Source organism: Chanodichthys erythropterus, chromosome 7 (genome assembly GCF_024489055.1).
Source record: "Chanodichthys erythropterus isolate Z2021 chromosome 7, ASM2448905v1, whole genome shotgun sequence".
NCBI lineage: Eukaryota > Metazoa > Chordata > Actinopteri > Cypriniformes > Xenocyprididae > Chanodichthys > Chanodichthys erythropterus.
This window is the reverse complement of record NC_090227.1, coordinates 44039817-44065091: the sequence shown is the minus strand read 5'-3', so window position 1 is coordinate 44065091 and position 25275 is coordinate 44039817. Positions and strand designations below refer to the sequence as shown.

The window sequence follows — 25275 nt, the reverse complement described above, 5'->3', positions numbered from 1 at the left end:
GTCTGTTTTATTTGAACGCAATGGATGCATTTTGTCACAGTTAGATTTGAATATTTTTATTTACAAGTCAAAGTCTGCATGCATATTCCCAGTGTGACTGAAACATTCACTGATTTTATTTTTAAGGCACTTCAATGTGTATTTGACAATAAATGTTTTCTTGTACACTCTTCTCATGTCATGTTAGTAATAGGCCTCTCTGATTTTGGCCTGTAAACTGTCGCAGGTCTTCTTGGCGTCTCCCAGGAGCATGGCAGTGTTGGGCTTGTAGAAAATGGGGTTATCGACGGCAGCGTAACCCACACCCAAAGTGCGCTTCATCACGATCACCTGCACACAAACGCACACGCTGATTCACACGGCTGCTGCTGTTCGTACGGCACAATCTGTATAATCACGGAAAAACCTCACACCTGCTTAGACTTCCACACTTCCAGTACTGGCATCCCGGCGATTATGGAGTTTGGATCTTCCTGTGCGGCGGAGTTGACGGTGTCATTGGCTCCGATCACGAGCGTCAGGTCGGTTTCTGCCACACAGAAGAAAAACGAGAGAACAGTTCAGACGGGCGCTCTATTAGAAGCTCTCATGCGATGGGATCGTGTTTCTCCCTCATTCTCTACATGCTTATCTGCTCCGGCTAAACAAAAACACGTGCTGCCCTCTGACTCTGACCGCAGAGACGCCAGTTGCGGCAACTTGGGGTTGCATGTCTAGGCACAATTACATAATCAAAATGAATTATTACAAAGATCAGAATCCACATGTGTCCCCAACCGCTGCCAAACAACTTCACAGCAGTCTGTGAAGTATCAGCTCATCCGTCTGACGGGCTGCATCTGACAGATATGAGATGTGTTTCACACTGTAAGCGTAAACAATCCAAAAACAGTCAAACGGGCAAATAACTCGATTGCTACTTTGTGTTTAATGGAAATCAATGAGCATAAAAATTGGCTATATTTTTTGAAAGAAATTAATACTTTTATTCAGCAAGGATTAATTAAATTGATCAAAAGTGACATTGTTCAAATAAATGCTGTTCTTTTGAACTTTCTATTAATCAAAGAATCCTGAAAAATAAAATGTATGACGGTTTCCACAAATATATGTACTGTTTTCAACACTGATAATCATCATAAATGTTTCTTGAGCAGCAAATCAGCATATTACAATGATTTCTGAAAGATCATGTGACACTGAAGACTGGAGTAATGATGCTGAAAATTCAGTTTTGATCACAGGAATAAATTATATTTTACTATATATTCACATAGAAAAAAAGCTATTTTAAATTGTAAAAATATTTCACATTTTTACTGTATTTTTAATCACATAAATTCAGATTTGATCACAGGAATAAATTACATTTTATTATTTATTCACATAGAAAACAGCTGATTTAAATTGTAATAATATTTAGTGATTTTTACTGTGTTTTTAATCAAATAAATTCAGCTTTGATCACAGGAATACATTTAATTTGTCAATGTATTCATATAAAAAAACAGCTATTTTAAATTGTAATAATATTTCACAATTTTTAAAAGTCTTATTGACCCAACACTACAGTTTACATAATGATCAGATCAGTTATTTAAATACAGAACAAATTTAACGCATAGCCCTTAATGCACACATTTGATTACTGTAAATAAAATGGATAAGAATAATAAAGTAAAAAACATGGGAAAATTTGAAAATGTGCAGTGATGCACTTTGCAACAGTGTCAGCCTGCAAACTGGCTCTTTTGATGAACATGCTGTTAAATCTGACCTGGGAAATCCTCGTTGATCTCGTCCATCTCTAGAACCACGTCATACGGGACACCGGCCTCAGCCAGGAGCACATTGAGCTGTCCGGGCATGCGTCCGGCCACCGGGTGAATCCCAAACCTGACCGACACACAGATAATCAAATAGAGCAGATTCTTCATAATACAGTATTAAAAATTATTACTCAGTGTTTCTGTCTTGTTTTCCAGTAAAAATATCAAACATTCTCAAATCAAGATATATTTACCGGAGAAGCAAAATGAATGAAGATATTAAATCTTGTTTGCAGACAAATGCATCAAAATGAAGTGAGTTTGTGCTTAAAACAAGAACAAATATCTGCCGATATATTTGTTTGTGAACTGTTTTATCATACATTTTGTTAGTATGCTTGTAGAATGTTTTAATACATTGCTAGCATGATTTAGCATGTGGTTAGCATATTGGTTACGTGAATTAGCACATTGGTAACATGATTTAGCATTTTGTTAGCATGTTTTAACACATTGCTAACATGACTTAGCTTGATGCTAGCATTTTTAACATGTTATCATAAATTAACACATTACTACTGTCTTAGCAATTTGTTAACATGTTTGCTAGTATGTTTCAACTCTTTGTTAGCATATTTTAACATTGCTAGTATGTTTTAACACATTGCTAACATGAATTAGCATGCTGGTAGCATGTTTAACATGTTTCCAGTATGTTTTAACACATTGCTAGCATGACTTAGCTAGATGCAAGCATTTTTAACATGTTGCTATCATAAATTAACACGTTACTACTGTCTTAGCAAATTGGTAATATGTTACTAGTATGTTTCAACTCTTTGTTAACATTTTAATTTTGCTAGTATGTTTTAACACATTGCTAGAAATATTTAACATATTGTTAACATGTTTTAACACATCAGTAACATGAATTAGCACATTGCTAGCATGATTTAACATTCTGGTAGCATGTTTAACACATTGCTTACATGACAGTTTGATGCTAGCATGTTTTAACGTTGCTATCATTACTGAACATGTTACTGTCTTAGCAATTGCTAACATTTCAACTCTTTGTTAGCATATTTTAACATGTTGCTAGTATGTTTTAACACATTGCTAACATGACTTAGCTTGATGTTATCATATTTTAACATGTTGCTAATATTTTTAACACATTGTTAACATTAATTAACATTTTGCTAGTATGTTTTAACACATTGCTAGCATTATTTAGCATTTTGTTAGCATGTTTTAGCACATTGGCCACATTAATTATCACATTGCTAACATGTTGCCAACATGTTTCAACTCTTTGTTAGCATGTTTTAACATTGCCGGTATATTGTAATACATTGCTAACATGATTTAGCATGTTGTTGCCATGTTTTAGCACATTGGTAGAATGAATTTGTTAAAAATACATTTATTGGCGAAGGAAAATTACTTGAGATATTGTTTAATTGAAACATGCATCAAAATGAAGTGAGTTTGTGCATAAAACAAGAACAAATATCTGCCAGTCAGAAAAATAATCTTCATTCAAAAGGAAAACAAGATGATTTTTCTGACTGGCAGATCTTTGTTCTTGTTTTATGCACAAACTCACTTCATTTTGATGCATGTTTTAATTAAACGACGTAATATCTCAAGTCATTAGAATGTTTAGATATTTGAACTGAAAAACAAGATAAAAATACTTTTTGCAGCGTATAAATTATGCATAATTATGCAACTAAACCTAACCATAATCACGTAGTACGTACATGTTGTTAATTAATATTACTCAGAACTTATGTGTATAAATTCACTCTAACAAGAGAACCTTAAAATAAAGTGTAACCGTTGATTCTCCACGCAATAAATTCTTGCTTCTCCACCATCTGTGGCGTAAATACTCTGAGAATGTTTTACACTTTCCCTCTTTATTTACAGAAAGGCTGCATTTTTACCAGCGTTTTTTTATTAGACACAGATGTGTTTTGTCTTCTCTTTAACAGAATTACGCCGCTGACCTGCCAAGTATTCAAGACATTAAAAACATTGGAGGTGTGAGAGTTCAGCATGCAATTATTTTTGGAGGTTATTTTGATGTTCTCGCTGATTTAAGAGGTCATGAGCTGTGTCTGACCTCACAGTCTTGCCCTGCTCTCTCAACATCTTCACCATGTCAGCGATTGGATACTGAGCCTTGGCCGCGCACAGACCCCAGCCTGTCCGAGAGAAAACACACACACACACACACTTCATGTAAGTTATTAATCTTCTGTCTTTTCCCAGAATCTCGAGCAGCATGAGGTCATGGAGGAATCCCCTAAACTCTTTTCACTTGATGTTTCAAGATCCACATTTGCTTCAAGTTTCCTGCTAATAACGGCAGGAGCGTGGAGAATTGTGTCATCAGCCGCGTGTGTGCGGACTTTCAGGGAAATCCGTTTGATTACATTCAGATTGCAGAGTTTCCTGAACTCCAGATGTCTCCCTACAGGACGATCGCGTGTGGAGACGAGACACGCACATGTGACCCGTGTTTCAGGCTGCTCAACATCAGATTTTCTCAGCCATTTCTCTCTCGTTTCGAGTCGAGACTAAAGATATTATGTATATGCAGCTAACAGGGAACGTTCTCAGAGCGTTGTGGCAAGGTTCTGAACAAACGTTATTCCCATTGCATTTGTTTAAAGTTATCTAGTCTTTAATAACGTTCTCAAAACATTAGCACAAAAACATTTAGTTGGATGTTCGTCTAACATTTTTTAAATGTTACAGAAGTAACGTTCATTTTTTTTTAAATGTTACAAGAGTAACGTTAATTTTTTTAATTGTTACAAAAGTAATGTTAATTTTTTAATTGTTTATTATTTATTTGTTACAAAAGTAATGTTCAGCTTTTAATTGTTACAAAAGTAACGTTCATTTTTTAATTGTTTATTATTTATTTGTTACAAAAGTAATGTTCAGCTTTTAATTGTTACAAAAGTAACGTTCATTTTTTAATTGTTACAAAAGTAACGCTCATTTTTTAATTGTTACAAAAGTAATGTTCATTTTTTTAATTGTTACAAGAGTAACGTTCATTTTTAAATTTTTACAAAAGTAACGTTCATTTTTAATTGTTACAAAAGTAACGTTCATTTTTTAATTGTTACAAATGTAACATTCACTTTTTTATTGTTACAAAAGTAATGTTCATTTTTTAATTGTTTATTATTTATTTGTTATAAAAGTAATGTTCAGTTTTTAATTGTTACAAAAGTAACGCTCATTTTTTAATTGTTACAAAAGTAATGTTCATTTTTTTAATTGTTACAAGAGTAACGTTCATTTTTAAATTTTTACAAAAGTAACGTTCATTTTTAATTGTTACAAAAGTAACGTTCATTTTTTAATTGTTACAAAAGTAACGTTCATTTTTTAATTGTTACAAAAGTAACGATCCATTTATGTTTGCAAAATGGTTCCTTTAACATTTGCATAAACAAGAAAAAAAAAGGTTTTAAAACGTTCTTAGAACATATTTTTGTGAGCACGACTTTTAATTAGTGTCTCGGTGCGCGATATGACCAACAGTTTAAACGGATACGCGTCACTTTAATCACATGATATACATCAGCTAATAGCAATTAGGTTTGTCACGACATCTGAAACCTTTACAGATTCATAATCCTCAAAATCACAACAAACCAAATGACTAACTTCAGCTGTCAACTAAAAAATAAAGCTCATTGGGACAAACTTTTATGTTTACTTGACAAAGTCTTGTCTTTTAGCATGTTTTATTATGCTGTTAGCATGTCTTAGCATGTGTCTAGCATTATTTTGCTTTTCGCTAACATGCTTATAGAATGTTTTAGTGCATTTCTAGCATGAATTAGCATGTTGCAAGTGTTTTAACAGTTTGCTAGCATGAATTAACATGATACTACCAGGTCTTATCAATTGCTAACATGTTGCTAACATGATTTAGCACTTTGCTAGCATTTTTTAATATTGCTAATGTTTTAACACATTGTTAGTATGATTTAACATGTTGCTAGCATTATTTAACATATTGCTTACATGATTAGCATGCTGCTAGCATGTTTTAACATATTGTTAACATAGCATAGCATATTTGCTAGTATCTTTTAGCACATTGCTTGAATGAATTAACATGTTGCAAGTATGATTTAGCATGCTGCTAATGTTTTAAGATTGTTAACATGTTTTAACACATTGATAACATGAATTAGCGCATTTGGTACCATGATTTACTGTAACATTTTACTAATATGTTTAACACATTGCTAACATGATTTAGCATTCTGCTAGTATGTTTTAACACATGGCTAACATTATTTAGCATATTGTTAACATGTTGTTGCACATTGGTAACATGAATTGACGCATTGCTAGCATGATTTACTGTAACATGCTGCTAGCAAGTTGATAGTTGCCAGTATGTTTCAACACATTGATAGCATGAATTAGCTTGTTGCTAGCATGTTTTAGCACGTTGTTAGCATGTCCTAAGCTAGTTGCTAGGCTTTGCTAGTGATAGATACTTGGTTTATGAAGCAACTCTATTAGAGTTAGTAAAGTTTTGACCCCCTCAATGAAAATTACCCCCTCTATATGATTTTTCGTAGTTTCGATCGTCCGTTTAACGAAAACTGCAGTCTGAAGATCTGACCTGAGATCAGTGGATGTAGCTTTAAAGCTCTAGGAGGAGATACTGACTAACTTTAGTCTCAGAAAAAGGATTTCAAGACAACATAACTATTAAACTGTACGTATATCCAACTTTACATATACTCAAATAAAACAACATGGGTGATGTTTATATCGTCTCCAAATGTGTTACAGCAGGAGGAACGTGTGTTAGTGTCAGTCCCCCTGCTGGCAGATGTTGCAACTACACCATTCAACATCTTTTTCCATCGAATAATATCTGTGTGTGCGCCAACATCTCAATATATTATCACACACACTTCATCAGAGCCTTGATTCTTTCAGCTCATAATTCAGACTCAGTCCCTTCATCCTTTGACAAACACTGACCTCTAGTGTTGAGAAAACAGGCTGACAGTTCAGTGTGACAGGACTTGATGCATATAATCTCTTTTATCAGCTCAGCTCACAGATATTTATTATTTTGATTGTTTTGACTGTTTCTATATTTGAAGAACCAGGATTGTGTGTGTGTGTGTGTGTGTGTGTGTGTGTGTGTGTGTGTGTGTGTGTGTGTCGCACCAGGTGTTATAATGATGCTGCTGGCCTCTTTGATCATCTCAATCGACTGCTCCACGTTGACTTCCGTGTGCGTGCCGACGATCTCCATGGGCTTCCCGCCGGCGGTGGACGTGGTCCCGTATCCTCCGAGGATCACGTTCGGCAGCGAGCGGTTCATGGCCTGCAGAAGACACACACTGGTCATCGTCAGAGCTGGAGGATCTCCCCTGGTGTCTCACACCGGGCTCACGGTTACTCACCACACACATGATGTAGGACAGGATGGCACCGGATGAGCCAATCAGAGCGCCGACGATGGTCATGAGGTTGTTGTCCAGCAGGAATCCCTCGGCACACAGAGCCCAGCCTGAGTAGCTGTTCAACACCGTGATGACCACGGGCATGTCGGCTCCTCCGATGGCTGCGGTGAGAGTCACACCCTACACACACATACACACACTAATAATAAAACTAAAAATAGCATAAACTAAAAATATTTCTTATCAAGATCTTTCTTATTTTAATTCATTTTTTTGTTTATGTTCATGAAAAACTTGGATATATGAGGAAACCTCATTCTAAAAGTGTGATTTCTAGACCTGGAAAAGTCATAAAATCTGTCTAAATCTATAAAAATATATATTTGGTAACACTTTACAATAAGATCTCATTTGTTAACATGAGTTAATGCATTCATTTTTAATTTTACTATTTTTGCCAAGCTCTAAAATATTTTATCTGGTAGAAAATGTGAGTAAATTAATATTTATTATATTTAAAATTATGTTAAAAAATATTTGAAATATGTAAAAAATGTTAATAATATTTATAATATTTTTCAATATTTATGAAATTTAAAATTATTAAAAATATATATTAAGAATATGTAAAATATTTTAACAATATTTATGATATTTTTCAATATTTATGATATTTAAAATTCAGTAAAAAACAATATTAAAAATATTTTTAAATAAAAATATTTTAAAAAATTAAATATAAAAAATATATTTGGTAACAGTTTATAATAAGGTCTAATTTGTTAACATAATTTAATGAATAATTTTTGTTTAATTTTACCAGTATATCTAAAATATTTTATCTGGTAGAAAACTGTGAGTAAAACAATATTTATGATATTTAAAATTATGTTTAAAAATATTTAAAATATGTAAAATATATTACCAATATTTATGTTATATACCAATATTTATGATATTTAAAATTATGTAAAAAAAAAACTATATTTAAAATATTTTTAAATAAAAATAAAAATTATATTTGGTAACACTTTATAATAAGGTCTCATTTGTTAATGCATTCATTTTTAATTAAAAATTAAAATATTTTTTCTGGTAGAAACTGTGAATAAAACAAAATTTATGATATTTAAAATTATGTAGCAAAAAAAAGTAAGATATTTTAACAATATTTATGATATTTTTCAATATTTATTATATTTAAAATTATGTAAAAAAAACTATTTTCAAATAAAATATTTTAAAAAATTAAATGTAAAAATTATATTTGGTAACACTTCACAATAAGGTCTCATTTGTTAACATTAGTTAATGCATTCATTTTTAATTTTACTAGTTTTGGCATGCTCTAAAATATTTTATCTGGTAGAAATTGAGTATACATATTTTTAAAATTTTTAAAGAAAATATGATAAATATATAAAATATTTAAATAAACAAAATATATTTGGTAACACTACAATAAGGTCTCATAATACATTAACTAACATGAACTAATGAGCAATAATTTTTTTTAAGTATTTTAATTTAAATTTATTAATGTTAGTCAAAAATGTTCATAATTATTTCACTGTGCTTTTACTAATATTAACAGATATAATTTTTGATCATTAAAATGTATTAGTAAATGTTGAAATTAACATTGACTAATAATAATAAATGCAGTAGAAGTATTGTTCATTGTTAGCTCATGTAAACTAATGTTAACAAATGAAACTCTATTTTAAAACATGTTGTTCATGGTTGTTTTAAGGAGTTGACCTCTATGACCTTTCCAGTAGTTTTCATAACTGGACTAAAAAATCATTCCAGCACAAACACGTTTCCCTCCACACAGGATCAGATGAACTGATGAATATATCTAGAGCAGTAATGAGAGAAACGCGCAGTGTGTTTGTGAGGTTCAGCGCACCATGATGGTGGAGAGGCCGGAGACGCCCAGCAGACATCCCATGCCTGTGCTGTAACTGTCGCTCAGCATGAAGGGAATCATCCCGCCCACCGACGCCGCCATCAGACCCGCGTTCAGCATGTGACGGCCCGGCAGCAGCAGAGGAGACGAGTCCAACACACCTGAACACACACACCAGTTCTGGCTATTATTTCAGGCTTTACTGGGCTAAACATCTCATTTTGTAGGAGAGAACGACTTAAATGGCTTTAATTTCAGTGAACCCACCTTGTAATTTCCCGTAGGCCACCAGAGAGCCGCTGAAGGTCACTCCGCCGATGTATGTGCCCAGATACGCCACAATCTTCAGCACGCCGGCCGCCGGATGGACGTCCAGGTGCGGCTGCTCGATCATGAACTCGGCGACGCAGGTCAGAACCGCCGCCAGACCCACCAGACTGTGGAACGCGGCGACCAGCTGAGGCAGATCTGAGATCTCGATGCGCTTGGCGATGGTCAGACCTGATCATGTGATCACACACACACAAACAAACACACACACACTGTAACAGTCATAATCTATTCGATAAACCACAAACACTTTCTTCAAACGTCACACTTTATGAATTCAACAAATACAAAATGCAAAAAATGTGTATTTTTATTAATGGTGTTATTTATGAATTTGAGTTCGTGCTAATCCATTTCGTTGCGAGTGCAGTGCGCTTGTAGAGAGACTCCGCCCACACTCTCTTCTGATTGGCTGTGATTGATTTAACTGCGAGTGCAGTGCGCTTGTAGAGAGACTCCGCCCACACTCTCTTCTGATTGGCTGTGATTGATTTAACTGCGAGTGCAGTGCGCTTGTAGAGAGACTCCGCCCACACTCTCTTCTGATTGGCTGTGATTGATTTAACTGCGAGTGCAGTGCGCTTGTAGAGAGACTCCGCCCACACTCTCTTCTGATTGGCTGTGATTGATTTAACTGCGAGTGCAGTGCGCTTGTAGAGAGACTCCGCCCACATGCTCTTCTGATTGGCTGTGATTGATTTAACTGCGAGTGCAGTGCGCTTGTAGAGAGACTCCGCCCACACTCTCTTCTGATTGGCTGTGATTGATTTAACTGCGAGTGCAGTGCGCTTGTAGAGAGACTCCGCCCACATGCTCTTCTGATTGGCTGTGATTGATTTAACTGCGAGTGCAGTGCGCTTGTAGAGAGACTCCGCCCACACGCTCTTCTGATTGGCTGTGATTGATTTAACTGCGAGTGCAGTGCGCTTGTAGAGAGACTCCGCCCACACGCTCTTCTGATTGGCTGTGATTGATTTAACTGCGAGTGCAGTGCGCTTGTAGAGAGACTCCGCCCACACTCTCTTCTGATTGGCTGTGATTGATTTAACTGCGAGTGCAGTGCGCTTGTAGAGAGACTCCGCCCACACTCTCTTCTGATTGGCTGTGATTGATTTAACTGCGAGTGCAGTGCGCTTGTAGAGAGACTCCGCCCACATGCTCTTCTGACTGGCTGTGATTGATTTAACTGCGAGTGCAGTGCGCTTGTAGAGAGACTCCGCCCACACTCTCTTCTGATTGGCTGTGATTGATTTAACTGCGAGTGCAGTGCGCTTGTAGAGAGACTCCGCCCACATGCTCTTCTGATTGGCTGTGATTGATTTAACTGCGAGTGCAGTGCGCTTGTAGAGAGACTCCGCCCACATGCTCTTCTGATTGGCTGTGATTGATTTAACTGCGAGTGCAGTGCGCTTGTAGAGAGACTCCGCCCACACTCTCTTCTGATTGGCTGTGATTGATTTAACTGCGAGTGCAGTGCGCTTGTAGAGAGACTCCGCCCACACTCTCTTCTGATTGGCTGTGATTGATTTAACTGCGAGTGCAGTGCGCTTGTAGAGAGACTCCGCCCACATGCTCTTCTGATTGGCTGTGATTGATTTAACTGCGAGTGCAGTGCGCTTGTAGAGAGACTCCGCCCACACGCTCTTCTGATTGGCTGTGATTGATTTAACTGCGAGTGCAGTGCGCTTGTAGAGAGACTCCGCCCACATGCTCTTCTGATTGGCTGTGATTGATTTAACTGCGAGTGCAGTGCGCTTGTAGAGAGACTCCGCCCACATGTTCTTCTGATTGGCTGTGATTGATTTAATTGCGAGTGCAGTGCGCTTGTAGAGAGACTCCGCCCACACGCTCTTCTGATTGGCTGTGATTGATTTAACTGCGAGTGCAGTGCGCTTGTAGAGAGACTCCGCCCACATGCTCTTCTGATTGGCTGTGATTGATTTAACTGCGAGTGCAGTGCGCTTGTAGAGAGACTCCGCCCACATGTTCTTCTGATTGGCTGTGATTGATTTAATTGCGAGTGCAGTGCGCTTGTAGAGAGACTCCGCCCACATGCTCTTCTGATTGGCTGTGATTGATTTAACTGCGAGTGCAGTGCGCTTGTAGAGAGACTCCGCCCACATGTTCTTCTGATTGGCTGTGATTGATTTAATTGCGAGTGCAGTGCGCTTGTAGAGAGACTCCGCCCACATGCTCTTCTGATTGGCTGTGATTGATTTAACTGCGAGTGCAGTGCGCTTGTAGAGAGACTCCGCCCACATGCTCTTCTGATTGGCTGTGATTGATTTAACTGCGAGTGCAGTGCGCTTGTAGAGAGACTCCGCCCACACGCTCTTCTGATTGGCTGTGATTGATTTAACTGCGAGTGCAGTGCGCTTGTAGAGAGACTCCGCCCACATGCTCTTCTGATTGGCTGTGATTGATTTAACTGCGAGTGCAGTGCGCTTGTAGAGAGACTCCGCCCACATGCTCTTCTGATTGGCTGTGATTGATTTAACTGCGAGTGCAGTGCGCTTGTAGAGAGACTCCGCCCACACGCTCTTCTGATTGGCTGTGATTGATTTAACTGCGAGTGCAGTGCGCTTGTAGAGAGACTCCGCCCACATGCTCTTCTGATTGGCTGTGATTGATTTAACTGCGAGTGCAGTGCGCTTGTAGAGAGACTCCGCCCACATGTTCTTCTGATTGGCTGTGATTGATTTAACTGCGAGTGCAGTGCGCTTGTAGAGAGACTCCGCCCACACGCTCTTCTGATTGGCTGTGATTGATTTAACTGCGAGTGCAGTGCGCTTGTAGAGAGACTCCGCCCACACGCTCTTCTGATTGGCTGTGATTGATTTAACTGCGAGTGCAGTGCGCTTGTAGAGAGACTCCGCCCACACGCTCTTCTGATTGGCTGTGATTGATTTAACTGCGAGTGCAGTGCGCTTGTAGAGAGACTCCGCCCACATGTTCTTCTGATTGGCTGTGATTGATTTAATTGCGAGTGCAGTGCGCTTGTAGAGAGACTCCGCCCACAATCTGTTCTGATCGGCTGTGATTGATTTAATTGCGAGTGCAGTGCTCTTGCAGAGAGACTCCGCCCACACTCTCTTCTGATTGGCTGTGATTTTAGATTGATTTTGACGCGTCTGATGTGGACAGATGGAATCTTATCACATCACGTCTGGTTAGGACACTGTGTTAGTCCAGGAATCAACAATAAAATCCAGTGCTGAGGCAGGAATGAGCGGTTCTTACCCAGAGTTCCACCTGTTGCCATTGCGAGGGACATCTGCGACAGGAGTTCCGGTGAGGGTTTCAGAGCGCCCAGCGTAGCCGCGATGCCTCCTGCCACCCCGATCATGCCCAACGCGTTACCCAAACGACTGGTGCGCTGAGCGGAGAGACCGGCGAGAGCTCCGACGCAGCACAGACCCGAGCCCAGGTACATCATCTACACACACACAGAGATTATAGAGTCATGTGACTCTCACATGACATCACCATTACACGTGCAGCACCTGCTCAATGCTGTATCCGCCAGCCAGTGATGCCCCGTATCCACCCACAAACACCAGTCCGGGCAGCGAGTAGAGATAGTTGTGCTCCGGAGGGTCCGTCGGCCTCTTAAACATGTCCAGCATCCTCTGGGTGATCAGGAAACCACCTGAAGATCACATGATGAAGCATCAGTACTGTGTGTGAGCTGTGGCCCGTTAATAATAACTGCAATATATATAAATATAGTTTGTGCTCTGACCTGCGATGTTGATGGAGGACACAAACGCAGCGAGCAGAGCCAGAGATTCAGGCACAGACGAGGGAGTCAAACCTCCACCCATCAGCACCAGCCCACCCACCGCTGTCAGACCTGCACACACACACACACATCAGTATACACACACACACATCAGTACACACACTCACACCTGAGCGAGCCTCACCTGAGATGGCGTTGGTCACAGACATGAGCGGCGAGTGCAGTGCCGGCGTAACACCCCACACGGTGTGATATCCCACAATTCCCGCGAGGCCAAAGGTCGTCACCATCTGAGTGAAGGCAGCATTGGGAGAGGCGATTCCCAAAGCCAACACGGTCGAGAGACCTTGACAGCCACACACAGAGAGAGAGAGAGAGAGAGAGTGTTCATTTGTTCATTGAATCATTCATTAGTTCATTCATTTGTTTGTTTGTTGTTGTATTTTATTGTCATATCAGTTTCACAGCAGGTACAGATTCAATATTCAATAAATACAAACATTTAATAAACTCAACTTAAAGAAAGAAAAAAAGACTAAACAATTTTGTACAAACATCATAACTCTATGAAATGTTCTTTACTTGATCTTGTGATAAAAAATCTATAGTTTTTCTGGATGTATTTTACAAAACAAGTCCTTCAAAGTTTGTCCTGATTCGTTTGTTTGTTCATGCATTCATACATCAATTCATCTGTTCATTCATTTCATTCCTTTGCATCATTCATTCATTCATTCATTCATTCATACGTTCATTCAATTATTTGTTAATTTAGTCATTCATTCATTCGGTCATTCATTCGTTTGTTCGATCATTCATTCATTCATTCATTCATTAATTCATCCAGTCATTAATTCGTTTGTTCGATCATTCATTCATTCATTCATCCATCCGGTTATTCATTAATTTGTTCATTCATTCATTCATTTGTTTGTTCGATCAATCATTCATCCGGTCATTCATTCATTTGCTCATTCATTCATTCGTTTGTTCAATCATTCATCCATACGGTTATTCATTCATTCATTCATTCATTCATTCGCTTGTTAGATCATTCATTCATCCGGTCATTCATTCATTCATTCATTCATTCGTTTGTTAGATCATTCATTCATCAGATCATTCATTTATCCGGTCTTTCATTCATTCATTCATTTATTCATTCATTCATTCGTTCGTTCATTCATTTGTTAGATCATTCACTCATCCGGTCATTCATTCATTCATTCATTCATTCGTTTGTTCGATCATTCATTCATCCGGTCATTCATTCATTTGTTCATTCATTCATTCATTCATTCATTCATTTGTTTGATCACTCATTCATTCATTCATCCGGTCATTCATGCGTTTGTTCGATCATTCATTCATCCATCCATCCGGTTATTCATTCATTTGTTCATTCATTCATTCGTTTGTTAGATCATTCATTCATCCATCCGGTCATTCATTCATTCATTCGTTCATTCATTCATTCGTTTGTTCGATCATTCATTCATCCGGTCATTTATTCATTTGTTCATTCATTCATTCATTCATCCATCCGGTTATTCATTCATTCATTCATTCATTCATTCGATCATTCATTCATCCGGTCATTCATTCATTTGTTCATTTATTCATTTGTTCGATCATTCATTCATCCGGTCATTCATTCATTTGTTCATTTATTCATTTGTTCGATCATTCATTCATCCGGTCATTCATTCATTCATTCATTCATCCGGTCATTCATTCATTTGTTCGATCATTCATTCATTCATTTATTCAGTTATTCATTAGTTCATATGTTGCTTCATTCCTTTGTTAGTTCATTTAGTCCTTTATTCATTCATTCGTTTGTTCATTCATTTACTCATTTGTTTATTCACTCACTCATTTGTTCATTAATTCATTTATTTATTCAATCGTTCATTCATTCATTCGATTATTTGTTAAGTTAGCCATTCATTAGTTTCATTCATTCATTCATTCATTCGGTCATTCATTCATTCTTTCATTCATTCATCGGTCATTCGTTCTTTTGTTTGATCATTCGTTCATTCGTTAACTCGTTCGTTTATTAATTTGTTCATTCATTTAGTTATTCATTAATTAATGTGTTGTTTCATTCCTTTAATAGTTAATTTAGTCTTTTATTAATTCGTTTGTGCATTCATTCTTTCATTTACTTATTCGTTCATTCACTCACTCATTTGTTCATTAGTTCATTAATTAATTTTTTTCATTCATTGTTCTTTCATTCATTCACTCATTCATTCATTTATTTGTTAGTTAATTTCATCTTTCATTCATTCATTTGTTAGTTCTTTTACTCATTCATTCATATATTACTTCATTCATTCATTTAATTTGTTCATTCAGTTGTTCGTGTGATTTCTGACCTGTTGTGTAGACGCCCGCTGATGTCATTGTGCGTTTAAAAGGTGAAATTACGGCCCGTTTCTCAGCTTCCAGCTCGGCGACGCTCTTGATTTTGGCGGGTGCCGGCGGTGGGCTGGTTTTTGGCAGCGGTGCGGGAAAAAGATTCTGACCTTCCTAGAAACGGGAAACAAAATATGAATATAGTTTATGGTGAATTTAATAAAGTTTTGTGTGATTTCTAATGTCATCCACGTCACAGGAGTGAGTTTATTTGGGGTTTGATTCACCTTCATCACCATAGTCCCTCTGATCACATGATCCAGCGTGCCGTAATCAAACTCCTCCAACGGCTCGAAGTGGAAGACCTCTTTATCAGGGCTGATGGCCTTCAGCAGCTTGATGATGTTGTTGGAGTAAAGCGAGCTGGACTGCGTGGGCATCTGACTGGGCAGATCCGTGAAGCCGATGTGCGTCACGCCCTACACAACACACCAGCAGCACACGTCAGATTCACTCCACGACGCCACTGTCGCCACACGCTGAAGAACAGACGCACAGATACCTGATGGACGTAAAGCTGTCCAGGTTTGGTGGTCTCGATGTTTCCCCCGGCCTCCGACGCCAGATCCACCACCACCGATCCGTCCTTCATGCTCTCCACCATCTCACGCTTTATCAGCACTGGAGCTCTTTTACCTGAATGAGACACGACACACACACTAAAATGTGATACAAGATTTTTTTTTGTATAATATATATATATATGTGTGTGTTTGTGTTCACCAGGAATTAGAGCCGTGGTAATGACGATGTCGACTTCCTTGCACTGTTTGGCAAACAGACTCATCTCGGCCTCCAGGAACTCTTTAGACATTTCTTTGGCGTAACCTCCGACCCCTTCGCCCGACTCTGCGATATTCACTTCCAGTGGCTCCGCGCCGAACGATTTGAACTGCTCCAGAGCTGCCGGTCTAACGGGAGACAGACAGACAGACACCGATCAGGACGGCCTCATGCTGATCTCAGTCAGTCAGACAGATAAAGCGGCGTCACACACCTGGTGTCGAATCCTCTGACGATGGCGCCCATTGATTTCGCAGCTCCAGCCGCAGCCAGACCCGCGACACCACCACCGATGACCAGCACCTGCACACAAACTTCTGTTTAACTCCATTTACTTCAGTAACCCTTCCTCCAGAGCTGAATACATCATATCTGATTGGTGAAAGCCTTGTTTATTCACTCATGGCCTCAAAATATATTTGGACAATTAAGTCACACTTAGTGCCATTTAGTGAAAAAGTCAAAATAGATCTAGAGTTTTAAGTTGTTAATGTCTTAGATGTCTTAGTGTTAAGTTTTTAATGTCTTCATAGGCCCTAAAAATGAAATGTTTGCTTTTTGATTAGTAAAATGTGAAATAAATAAATAAAAACAAACAGAATTTGGTGTAAAAAGACATTTAGAACATTTAGAAAAATTAAAATAGCAAAAAAAAAAAAAAAAAACAGAAAAATTAATAGACAAAAAAAAGAATTTGGAAAAAAATAAAACTGAAAACATTTCACAGAACCCTAAAAATGAAATGTTTGTTAAACTTTTAATAAATTGGTTAAATTGTACAATGATTTTAATTAATTCAACATGCTTTTTGATTACTAAAATTTAGTGTAACCAGTCCAGAAAATTTAAAATAGAAAAAAACAGGGTCCAGAAAAATTTAAATGGCTAAATTAATGGTTAATTATTTTCCCCTTAAAACGATCCAAAAAAACGAAAAACAGGAAAATTAAAAGTGTAAAAAATAAATAAATAAATAAAAAGAAATTAAAATAGAAAAAAACTGAATCAATCAGACAGAAAAAAAATCAGACAAATATAAATATAAAAAAATGTAATTTGGGAAAAAATAAAATGAAATTTGGGAAAAAAATAAAACATATTTCATAAGGCCCTCTAAATAAATTTTTTGCCTTTTGATTACTAAAATTAAAAAAGTAAAAATAAAATAAAAATAAAATAAAAAGAATCCAGAAAAATTTAAATAGGAAAAAATTTAATTTGGGAAAAAATAAAATGAAATTTTGGAAAAATATAAAATATTTCATAAGGCCCTAAACATTTAGTTTTTGCTTTAGCTTTTGCGATTACTAAAATTTACTTCAGTCCAAAAGTCCAAAAAAAATTTAATTGCAAAAAAAAAAAAAAAAAAAAAAACTGAAAAATTAAAACAGAAAAAATGGAAAAAAATTATACTGAAAACATATTTCATAGTGCCCTAAAAAATGTAATGTTTGTTAAACTTTTAATAAATTGTTATTAAATTGTACAATTTTCATGATTTTTAATTAATTAAATGTGGACTCATTTCACTTAAAATTAAAATAGAATGGAATTACTAAAATGATTACTAAAATTTAGTGTAATAATTTAATGGAATCTAGAACTACTGAAGGGAAATTTTTTTTTGGGAAAAAAAAATAAAACATATTTCAGAGGGCCCTAAAGATGTAATTTTTGTAAAACTTTTCATAAATGGATGTTAAATTGGACAAGTTTTTAATTTTAATTAATTAGACATGCTTTTAGATTACTAAAAGTTTCAGACAAAAAAAACAAAAATAGAAAAAAAAGGAAAAAAAAAATTAAAACAGAAAAATGTAATTTGGGAAAAAGTCAAACAGACTTCATAGAGCCCCAGGATCCTCACTGATCAGCCGGTTTTACACGTGACTGCAGTGAACAGACGTGTTTACTGTACCTTCGCCGGAGGAACTTTTCCAGCCGCTGTGATCTGACCCGTGAAAAACCTTCCGAAGTGATTGGCTGCGAGAACCACGGCCTTATACCTGCCGACGAGAGTGAGATTTGAGTTTTGATCATCATAAGGACTTCCACAGAGAGCGCGGGACGCGTCAGTCTCACCCTGCGATGTTGGCCATGGAGCTGAGGGCGTCGTATCCCTGTGCGATGGTGACGCGCGGCACCTGGTCCATCGCCAGCACCGTACAGCGCTGTTCGCTCAGCCGCTGCATGAGCTCGGGGTTCTGCGCCGGGTAGATGAAGCTCACCAGGGTGGATCTGGGCTTCAGCAGCTCCGCCTCGTGGACCTGTAACCCCTCGTTAAACACCGGCGCTCGAACCTACGGCACAGAGTCCGCTGCCGTCAGCAGAACTGAGCAGATGCGGGATATGAGCGGCTTTATCCTCACCTTCAGGACCAGATCTGATCCGAACGCTCCTTTGGTGTCGGTGATCTGAGCTCCAGCGGCCCGATACTGATCGTCAGAGAACTTCGCTTCACGTCCAGCTCCGGATTCCACCTGCACCCTGAAGCCCTGCTTGACCAGCAACTCCACACCCGCGGGCGACACGGCCACCCGCCGCTCCTTCTCGAAGATCTCCTTAGGGACTCCCACCAGCACATCTTTATACCGCACACCTGACACACACACACACACACACACAAGAGAGACACAGGAAGAAACCAACTACTGTAGGAGCATCCCAGAGCTCCCCTAGAAACTGCATAGCAACCACCTAGTAACGTGCTAACAGCTCAGAACGCCTCGGAAACCACATAGCAACGCCCCGGCAACTGGAAAACACCTTATCACTGTAGTGGAGAGTTTTGGATGAAAATATCACTCACATTATTATCAGAAAAAGTTTAAATCTAGTTAGAATTTCTATTGACCAGAATTATTACCAAAAAACAGCTATTAAATTAAATGAAAACAACATTTCTCATTTAGTTTAATTGATAAATAAACTGAAATACAATTAAAAAAAGAAATACAAAAATAATAAAAATGACAAAAACAACATTACTATAACTAGGTGAGTAAAGTCTGATGACAAACTTTGAAGTCTGAAAACGTTTTAAAAACTTGAAGTTTTAAGATTTTTAGTTTAAGTTTAAAGTTGTTTTAAAGTTTGAATGTTTTGAAGGCAATAAACTATCAGAACATTGCTAACATGACTTAGCATTTAACATTTTGCTAACATGATTTAACGTTGCTAGCATGCCGTTAGCAAGATTAGCACATTGTTAGCATGATTTTAACATTGCTAGCATGTCGTTAGCAAGATTAGCACATTGTTAACATGATTAGCATGTTGTTAGCATGATTTAGCATTTTGCTAACTTGATTTAACACATTACTATCATTTTGCTAACATGATTTAACACATTGTTAACATGATAAGCATGTTGCTAGCATGATTAAGAACATTACTAACATTATTTAACACATTGCTATCATGTTGCTAACATGATTTAACATATTGCTAGCATTATTTAGCATTTTGCTAACATGATTTAACATGCTGTTAACATGTTGCTAGCAGGATTTGACATGTTATCATGATTTAACATGTTATCATGATTTAACATGTTACCATTTTGCTAAATTGATTTAGCACTTTGTTAACATGTTGCTAACATGATTTAGCACATTGTTAACATGATAAGCATGTTGCTATCATGACTTAACATGTTGCTTAAATGACATGACAACACATTGTTAACGTTGCTAGCATGATTTAACATGTTGCTATCACGACTTAGTATGTAACATGTTTTGCTAACATGATTTAACATTGCTCGCATTTAGCTAGCTAGATTAGAACATTGTTAATATGATTAGCATGCTGTTAACATTATATAACGTTAATAGCATGTTGTTAGCATTTTGCTAACAACATTTAACATGGTGATAACATGATTTAACATGTTGCTAATATGTTGTTAGCTTGATTTAGCACATTGCTATTATGACTTAACATTTTGCTAGCATGATTTAGCATGTTGATAACTTTATTTAACACATTGCTAAGACGAATTAACATGTTATGTCGGATCTATTGGTGAATGTAGTTTTAAGGCAGGAACACATCGAGCTGATGCCGACGAACCAGTGGCGACGAAAGCAGACTGTCGGCAGCGTCTGTGTCCAAAGTTGGCCTGACACACCAAACCGACGCTCAATAGCCGACGGCCTGCGTAAGATGAAATGCCTTTCCGAACCAGCAGGTGGCAGTAGCTGAACAGCCAATCAGAATGATCAGATTGCCTGACGAGCTCCGACGCTAATTCAACAAGTCGAATCGGCCAAAAAAAAAACAAACGAGGACCAACTTCAGTCGACAGTCCGGAACACACTGAGAAAACTTAATGTGTGTAGTGTGTAGACACTACTAAGTGTATTACTGCCCTCCACAGGTCAAAGTTTGAACTAAATATGAACTAATACAATATGCTAGTGCAAGTATATAACAATTAGTTCAAACTTTGACCTGTGGAGGGCAGTAATATACTTAGCAGTGTCTACACTGCTGGAATTCTAATAGAGAAGAAGAAGAGAGCTAGTTCAAGACGAGCATTTATGCTTAAGACGTATATAATTTTAATTTTTTTTTTTTTGAAAATGTCTGATGGTTTCTCTAGATGAGACTCTTATTCCTCGTCTGGGATCATGTAGAGCTCTTTGAAGCTGCACTGAAACTGACATTTTGACCTTCAACCGTTTGGAGGTCATTGAAGTCCACTATAAGGAGAAAAATCCTGGAATGTTTTCCTCAAAAACCTTCATTTCTTTTCCACTGAAGAAAGAAAGACATGAACATCTTGGATGACATGGCGGTGAATAAATTATCAGGAAATTTTAATTTGAAAGTGAACTAATCCTTTAATAAAGTAAAATAACTTTATTAAAATGCTAAAAATGCAAAAAATTTATAATTATAATTTTCACCACTCAATAACTAAGGTTTCTGTTTGTTTTCCAGTTTCCAGAGGTTCTGAACATTGTTAGATAATGGCGTCAAAGACATCGAGCCGCACTGATTTAGAGGCTCAACAGCTGTTTTCTGTCTCCCACAATGCTTTTTTCCCAGGTTTTACCCTCTACGTTACAATGCATCAGTGGGAACATTTTGTACACACACAGACGGCGGATCAGCTAACAGATTTCTCTCCATAAGTGGCGTCATCCAATCAGAGCGAAGCAGCAGACATTATTAGAAGCTCATTGGCAGAGATCCAGTGCCCTTGCGTACTCAAGCACAAGCGAAAGGGAAGTGACATGCAGTGCGCACTTCTCCTTTAACTGACCTCTCTTATCTGCAGCACAGAAAGACTAAATCACATTAGTTATGACTCTCAACACTTTCAGCTGTAAATGAGACGCTCTCTGTCCCGCCAGTGTCAGATCTCACCTTTAACAGCCTGTTGATCACACAGAACAGAGAAGGTCTGGAAGAATCTCCTCGCCGGCCGCTGCACCGAGCAGCAGGTCACGCAGCGCAGCAGACACGACATGTCTCGGGCGTCTCTGAGGAACACAACACACACTCTCAACAGCACACACACACTCTCCGTCAGGCGCAGACAAGCATGTTCTAGCGGCGGCGCGGCCGGACACAGACTGCAGGCCTGTAGGGTGACACCTGCCGCTCTCGGACGGCCACGCGAGACCAGTGACGAGAGAGCAGGGAAAGATGCCAAGACACACACACACACACACACACACACACAGCTTTACTGTATTAATAAACCAATCTGATGCTTTCTTCCATGTGATGTTGCTGTTTAAGCATGAAAAAGTTCCAGTTCTTCTCTATATCAGTGTCTGTTTCTGAACTCCCTGAAACGCCTCCATTGAGTTTTCTTCACAATACTCCTCATTTAAATAATTAATATGCAGAATAAAGGGGCGGGGCCTGCTTGAGTGTTGAAACTGGTGGTTATGGTAAGGGGCGGGACATTTCCCAAATCACAACACACTCCTCCAGCCAACCAATCAGAGCACATTGTGCTTTTCTGATTTAACACATTGCTAACATGTTGCTAACATAATTGAACATTGCTAGAATGATAAGCATGTTGCTAGCATGATTTAACATGTTGCTATTATGAATTAACATGTTTCTATTATGATTTAACATGTTGCTAATATGATTTAGCACATTGATAACATGTTGCTAACATAATTGAACATTGCTAGAATGATAAGCATTTTGCTAGCATGATTTAACATGTTGCTATTATGATTTAGCATGTAACATTAGCAAGATTAGAACATTGCTAGCATGATTTAACATGTTGATAACATGATTTAGCAGATTGATAACATGTTGCTAACATAATTGAACATTGCTAGAATGATAAGCATTTTGCTAGCATGATTTAACATGTTGCTATTATGATTTAGCATATTGTTGCTAATATGACTTAACATGTTGCTAATATGATTTAGCATGTAACATTAGCAAGATTAGAACATTGTTAACGTGATTTAACATGTTGATAGCATGATTTAACACATTGCTAACATGTTTGCTAACATAACTGAACATTGCTAGAATGATAAGCATGTTGCTAGCATTATTTAACATGTTGCTATTATGATTTAGCATGTAACATTAGCAAGATTAGAACATTGTTAGCATGATTTAACATGTTGATAACATGATTTAGCAGATTGATAACATGTTGCTAACATAATTGAACATTGCTAGAATGATAAGCATGTTGCTAACATGATTTAACATGTTGCTATTTTGATTTAGCATTTTGCTAATATGATTTAGCATGTACAATTAGCAAGATTAGAACATTGTTAACGTGATTTAACATGTTTGCTAACATAATTGAACATTGCTAGAATGATAAGCATGTTGCTAGCATGATTTAACATGTTGCTATTATGATTTAGCATATTTTTGCTAATATGACTTAACATGTTGCTAATATGATTTAGCATTTTACATTAGCAAGATTAGAACATTGTTAACGTGATTTAACATGTTGATAGCATGATTTAACACATTGCTAACATGTTGCTAACATAATTGAACATTGCTAGAATGATAAGCATGTTGCTAGCATGATTTAACATGTTGCTATTATGATTTAACATGTTTGCTAATATGATTTAACATGTTGTTAATATGATTTTACATGTAACATTAGCAAGATTACAACATTGTTATCGTGATTTAACATGTTGATAACATGATTTAGCACATTGATAACATAATTGAACATTGCTAGAATGATAAGCATATGATTTAGCATATTGTTGTTAATAAGACTTAACATGTTGCTAATATGATTTAGCATGTAACATTAGCAAGATTAGAACATTGTTAGCATGATTTAACATGTTGATAGCATGATTTAACACATTGTTAACATGTTGCTAACATAAGTGAACATTGCTAGAATGATAAGCATGTTGCTAGAATGATTTAACATGTTGCTATTATGACTTAGCATGTTGCCAACATGATTTAGAATGTAGCAAAATTAGAACATTATTAGCATTATTTAACACATTGCTAAAATGTTTCTAGCATGATTAGCATGTTGTTAGCATTTTGCAATGGAGAATATGGGGAAAATAATGAACATTCAAGCAGGAAAACCGGGGCAACCTGTCACTCACATGAGATCCACCAATTGCAAACCACAACCATCCAATCAATTCGCCACAGACAAAATCAAGCCCCGCCCCACATTTGTTCTTGTTCCAGAAGTGTTTCACTCTGATATACGGCACAGATAGATAGGGTGTTTTAACATGTTTCTAGCATGATTTAGCACATTGCTAATATGTTGCTAACTTAAGTTAACATCATTGCTAGCATGATAAGCATGTTGTTATCATGACTTATGGTACTTTCAAGTTAAGTCGGAAAGATCTTATTTACGAGCTGAACGCACATGAACGCCACCACAATGTCGTAAATACGAGTGGGGAGCTCAGGATTTTCTCGAAGCCCCGATCTGAACGAGTTGGGGGCGCGTCAGTGAGAATTATGGCGAAATAGCACAGTACTTACAGATATTTAGCAGTGAAATTGTCAGGCTTTTCTATTTACAACAAAGTAAGCTGATTCCCAGCAAAAAAAATATGATAGCATCATAATATAACAATATAATATGTAACAATAAAGTTTACAATAAATTATTTAAAAACATAGAAAAGCGACATACAACCAATGCACATTCTTTGCTCTACATTTTCTAGAAGTAAATTTTTGTGTAATTATTTTAGAGAAGGCACACCGCCATCATACTCCGACGAAAGTGACTTGAGCGCACCTACTGTCGTAAACGCGACTTCCCACCTCGTAAATATGAACTTCCCAGTAGGACTTGAACGCACTATTAATAATTATGTTGCTAACATGACTTAGCATGTAAGATGTTGCTAACATGATTTAACATTGCTAGCATGTCGTTAGCAAGATTAGAACATTGTTAATGTGATTTAACATGTAGATAGCATGATTTAACATTGCTAACATGTTTCTAGCATGATTAGCATGTTGTTAGCATGATTTAACAAGTCGCAATGGAGAATATGGGGAAAATAATGAACATTCAAGCAGGAAAAGCACATGAGATCCACCAATAGCAAACCACAACCATTCCCCACAGACAAAATCAAGCCCCGCCCTACATTTGTTCTTGTTTGAGAAGCGCTTCACTCAATATACAGCACAATAGAGAAGAAAAGACAAGCTCAACTTCTGTTTCATGCTGACTTTAAATTCATTTCAGTTCTCTTGTGTGTTTCACTTATATCAATCTCCAAATTGAGCACTAGTGTACGGTTTACTGTATACTGCCTAAAAAATAGTATGCAAAGCAGTATGCAACAATATTTGAATTTTTAA

The 25275-nt window shown here is 37.3% G+C and overlaps 1 protein-coding gene across 1 annotated transcript; it reads right to left on the bottom strand.

Annotated features, from left to right (window-relative positions):
* Window positions 1-18: 18 nt before the first annotated feature.
* Window positions 19-22160, bottom strand: LOC137023497 (NAD(P) transhydrogenase, mitochondrial-like). Its single transcript, XM_067390674.1, has 21 exons — window positions 21808-22160; window positions 18801-19030; window positions 18514-18731; window positions 18350-18437; window positions 16646-16734; window positions 16372-16559; window positions 16151-16284; window positions 15876-16067; window positions 15609-15762; window positions 13409-13570; window positions 13225-13335; window positions 12986-13131; window positions 12723-12918; window positions 9420-9653; window positions 9153-9313; window positions 7241-7420; window positions 7002-7161; window positions 3901-3982; window positions 1778-1896; window positions 414-529; window positions 19-330 (listed from the first exon to the last, which is right to left on the bottom strand). The coding sequence occupies exons 1-21, from the start codon at window positions 21908-21910 to the stop codon at window positions 184-186; spliced, it is 3210 nt and encodes a 1069-aa protein (XP_067246775.1). The 5' UTR covers window positions 21911-22160; the 3' UTR covers window positions 19-183.
* Between the last annotated feature and the right edge of the window lie 3115 nt (window positions 22161-25275).

Coding starts and splice junctions, on each gene's coding strand:
- LOC137023497 (XM_067390674.1), bottom strand. CDS start 21,910: ATGTCGTGTCTGCTGCGCTGCGTGACCTGCTGCTCGGTGCAGCGGCCG. Junction 16,735..18,349: donor GAAAAGTTCCTCCGGCGAAG/GTACAGTAAACA, acceptor GTTTGTGTGCAG/GTGCTGGTCATCGGTGGTGG. Junction 331..413: donor AAGTGTGGAAGTCTAAGCAG/GTGTGAGGTTTT, acceptor GTTTGTGTGCAG/GTGATCGTGATGAAGCGCAC.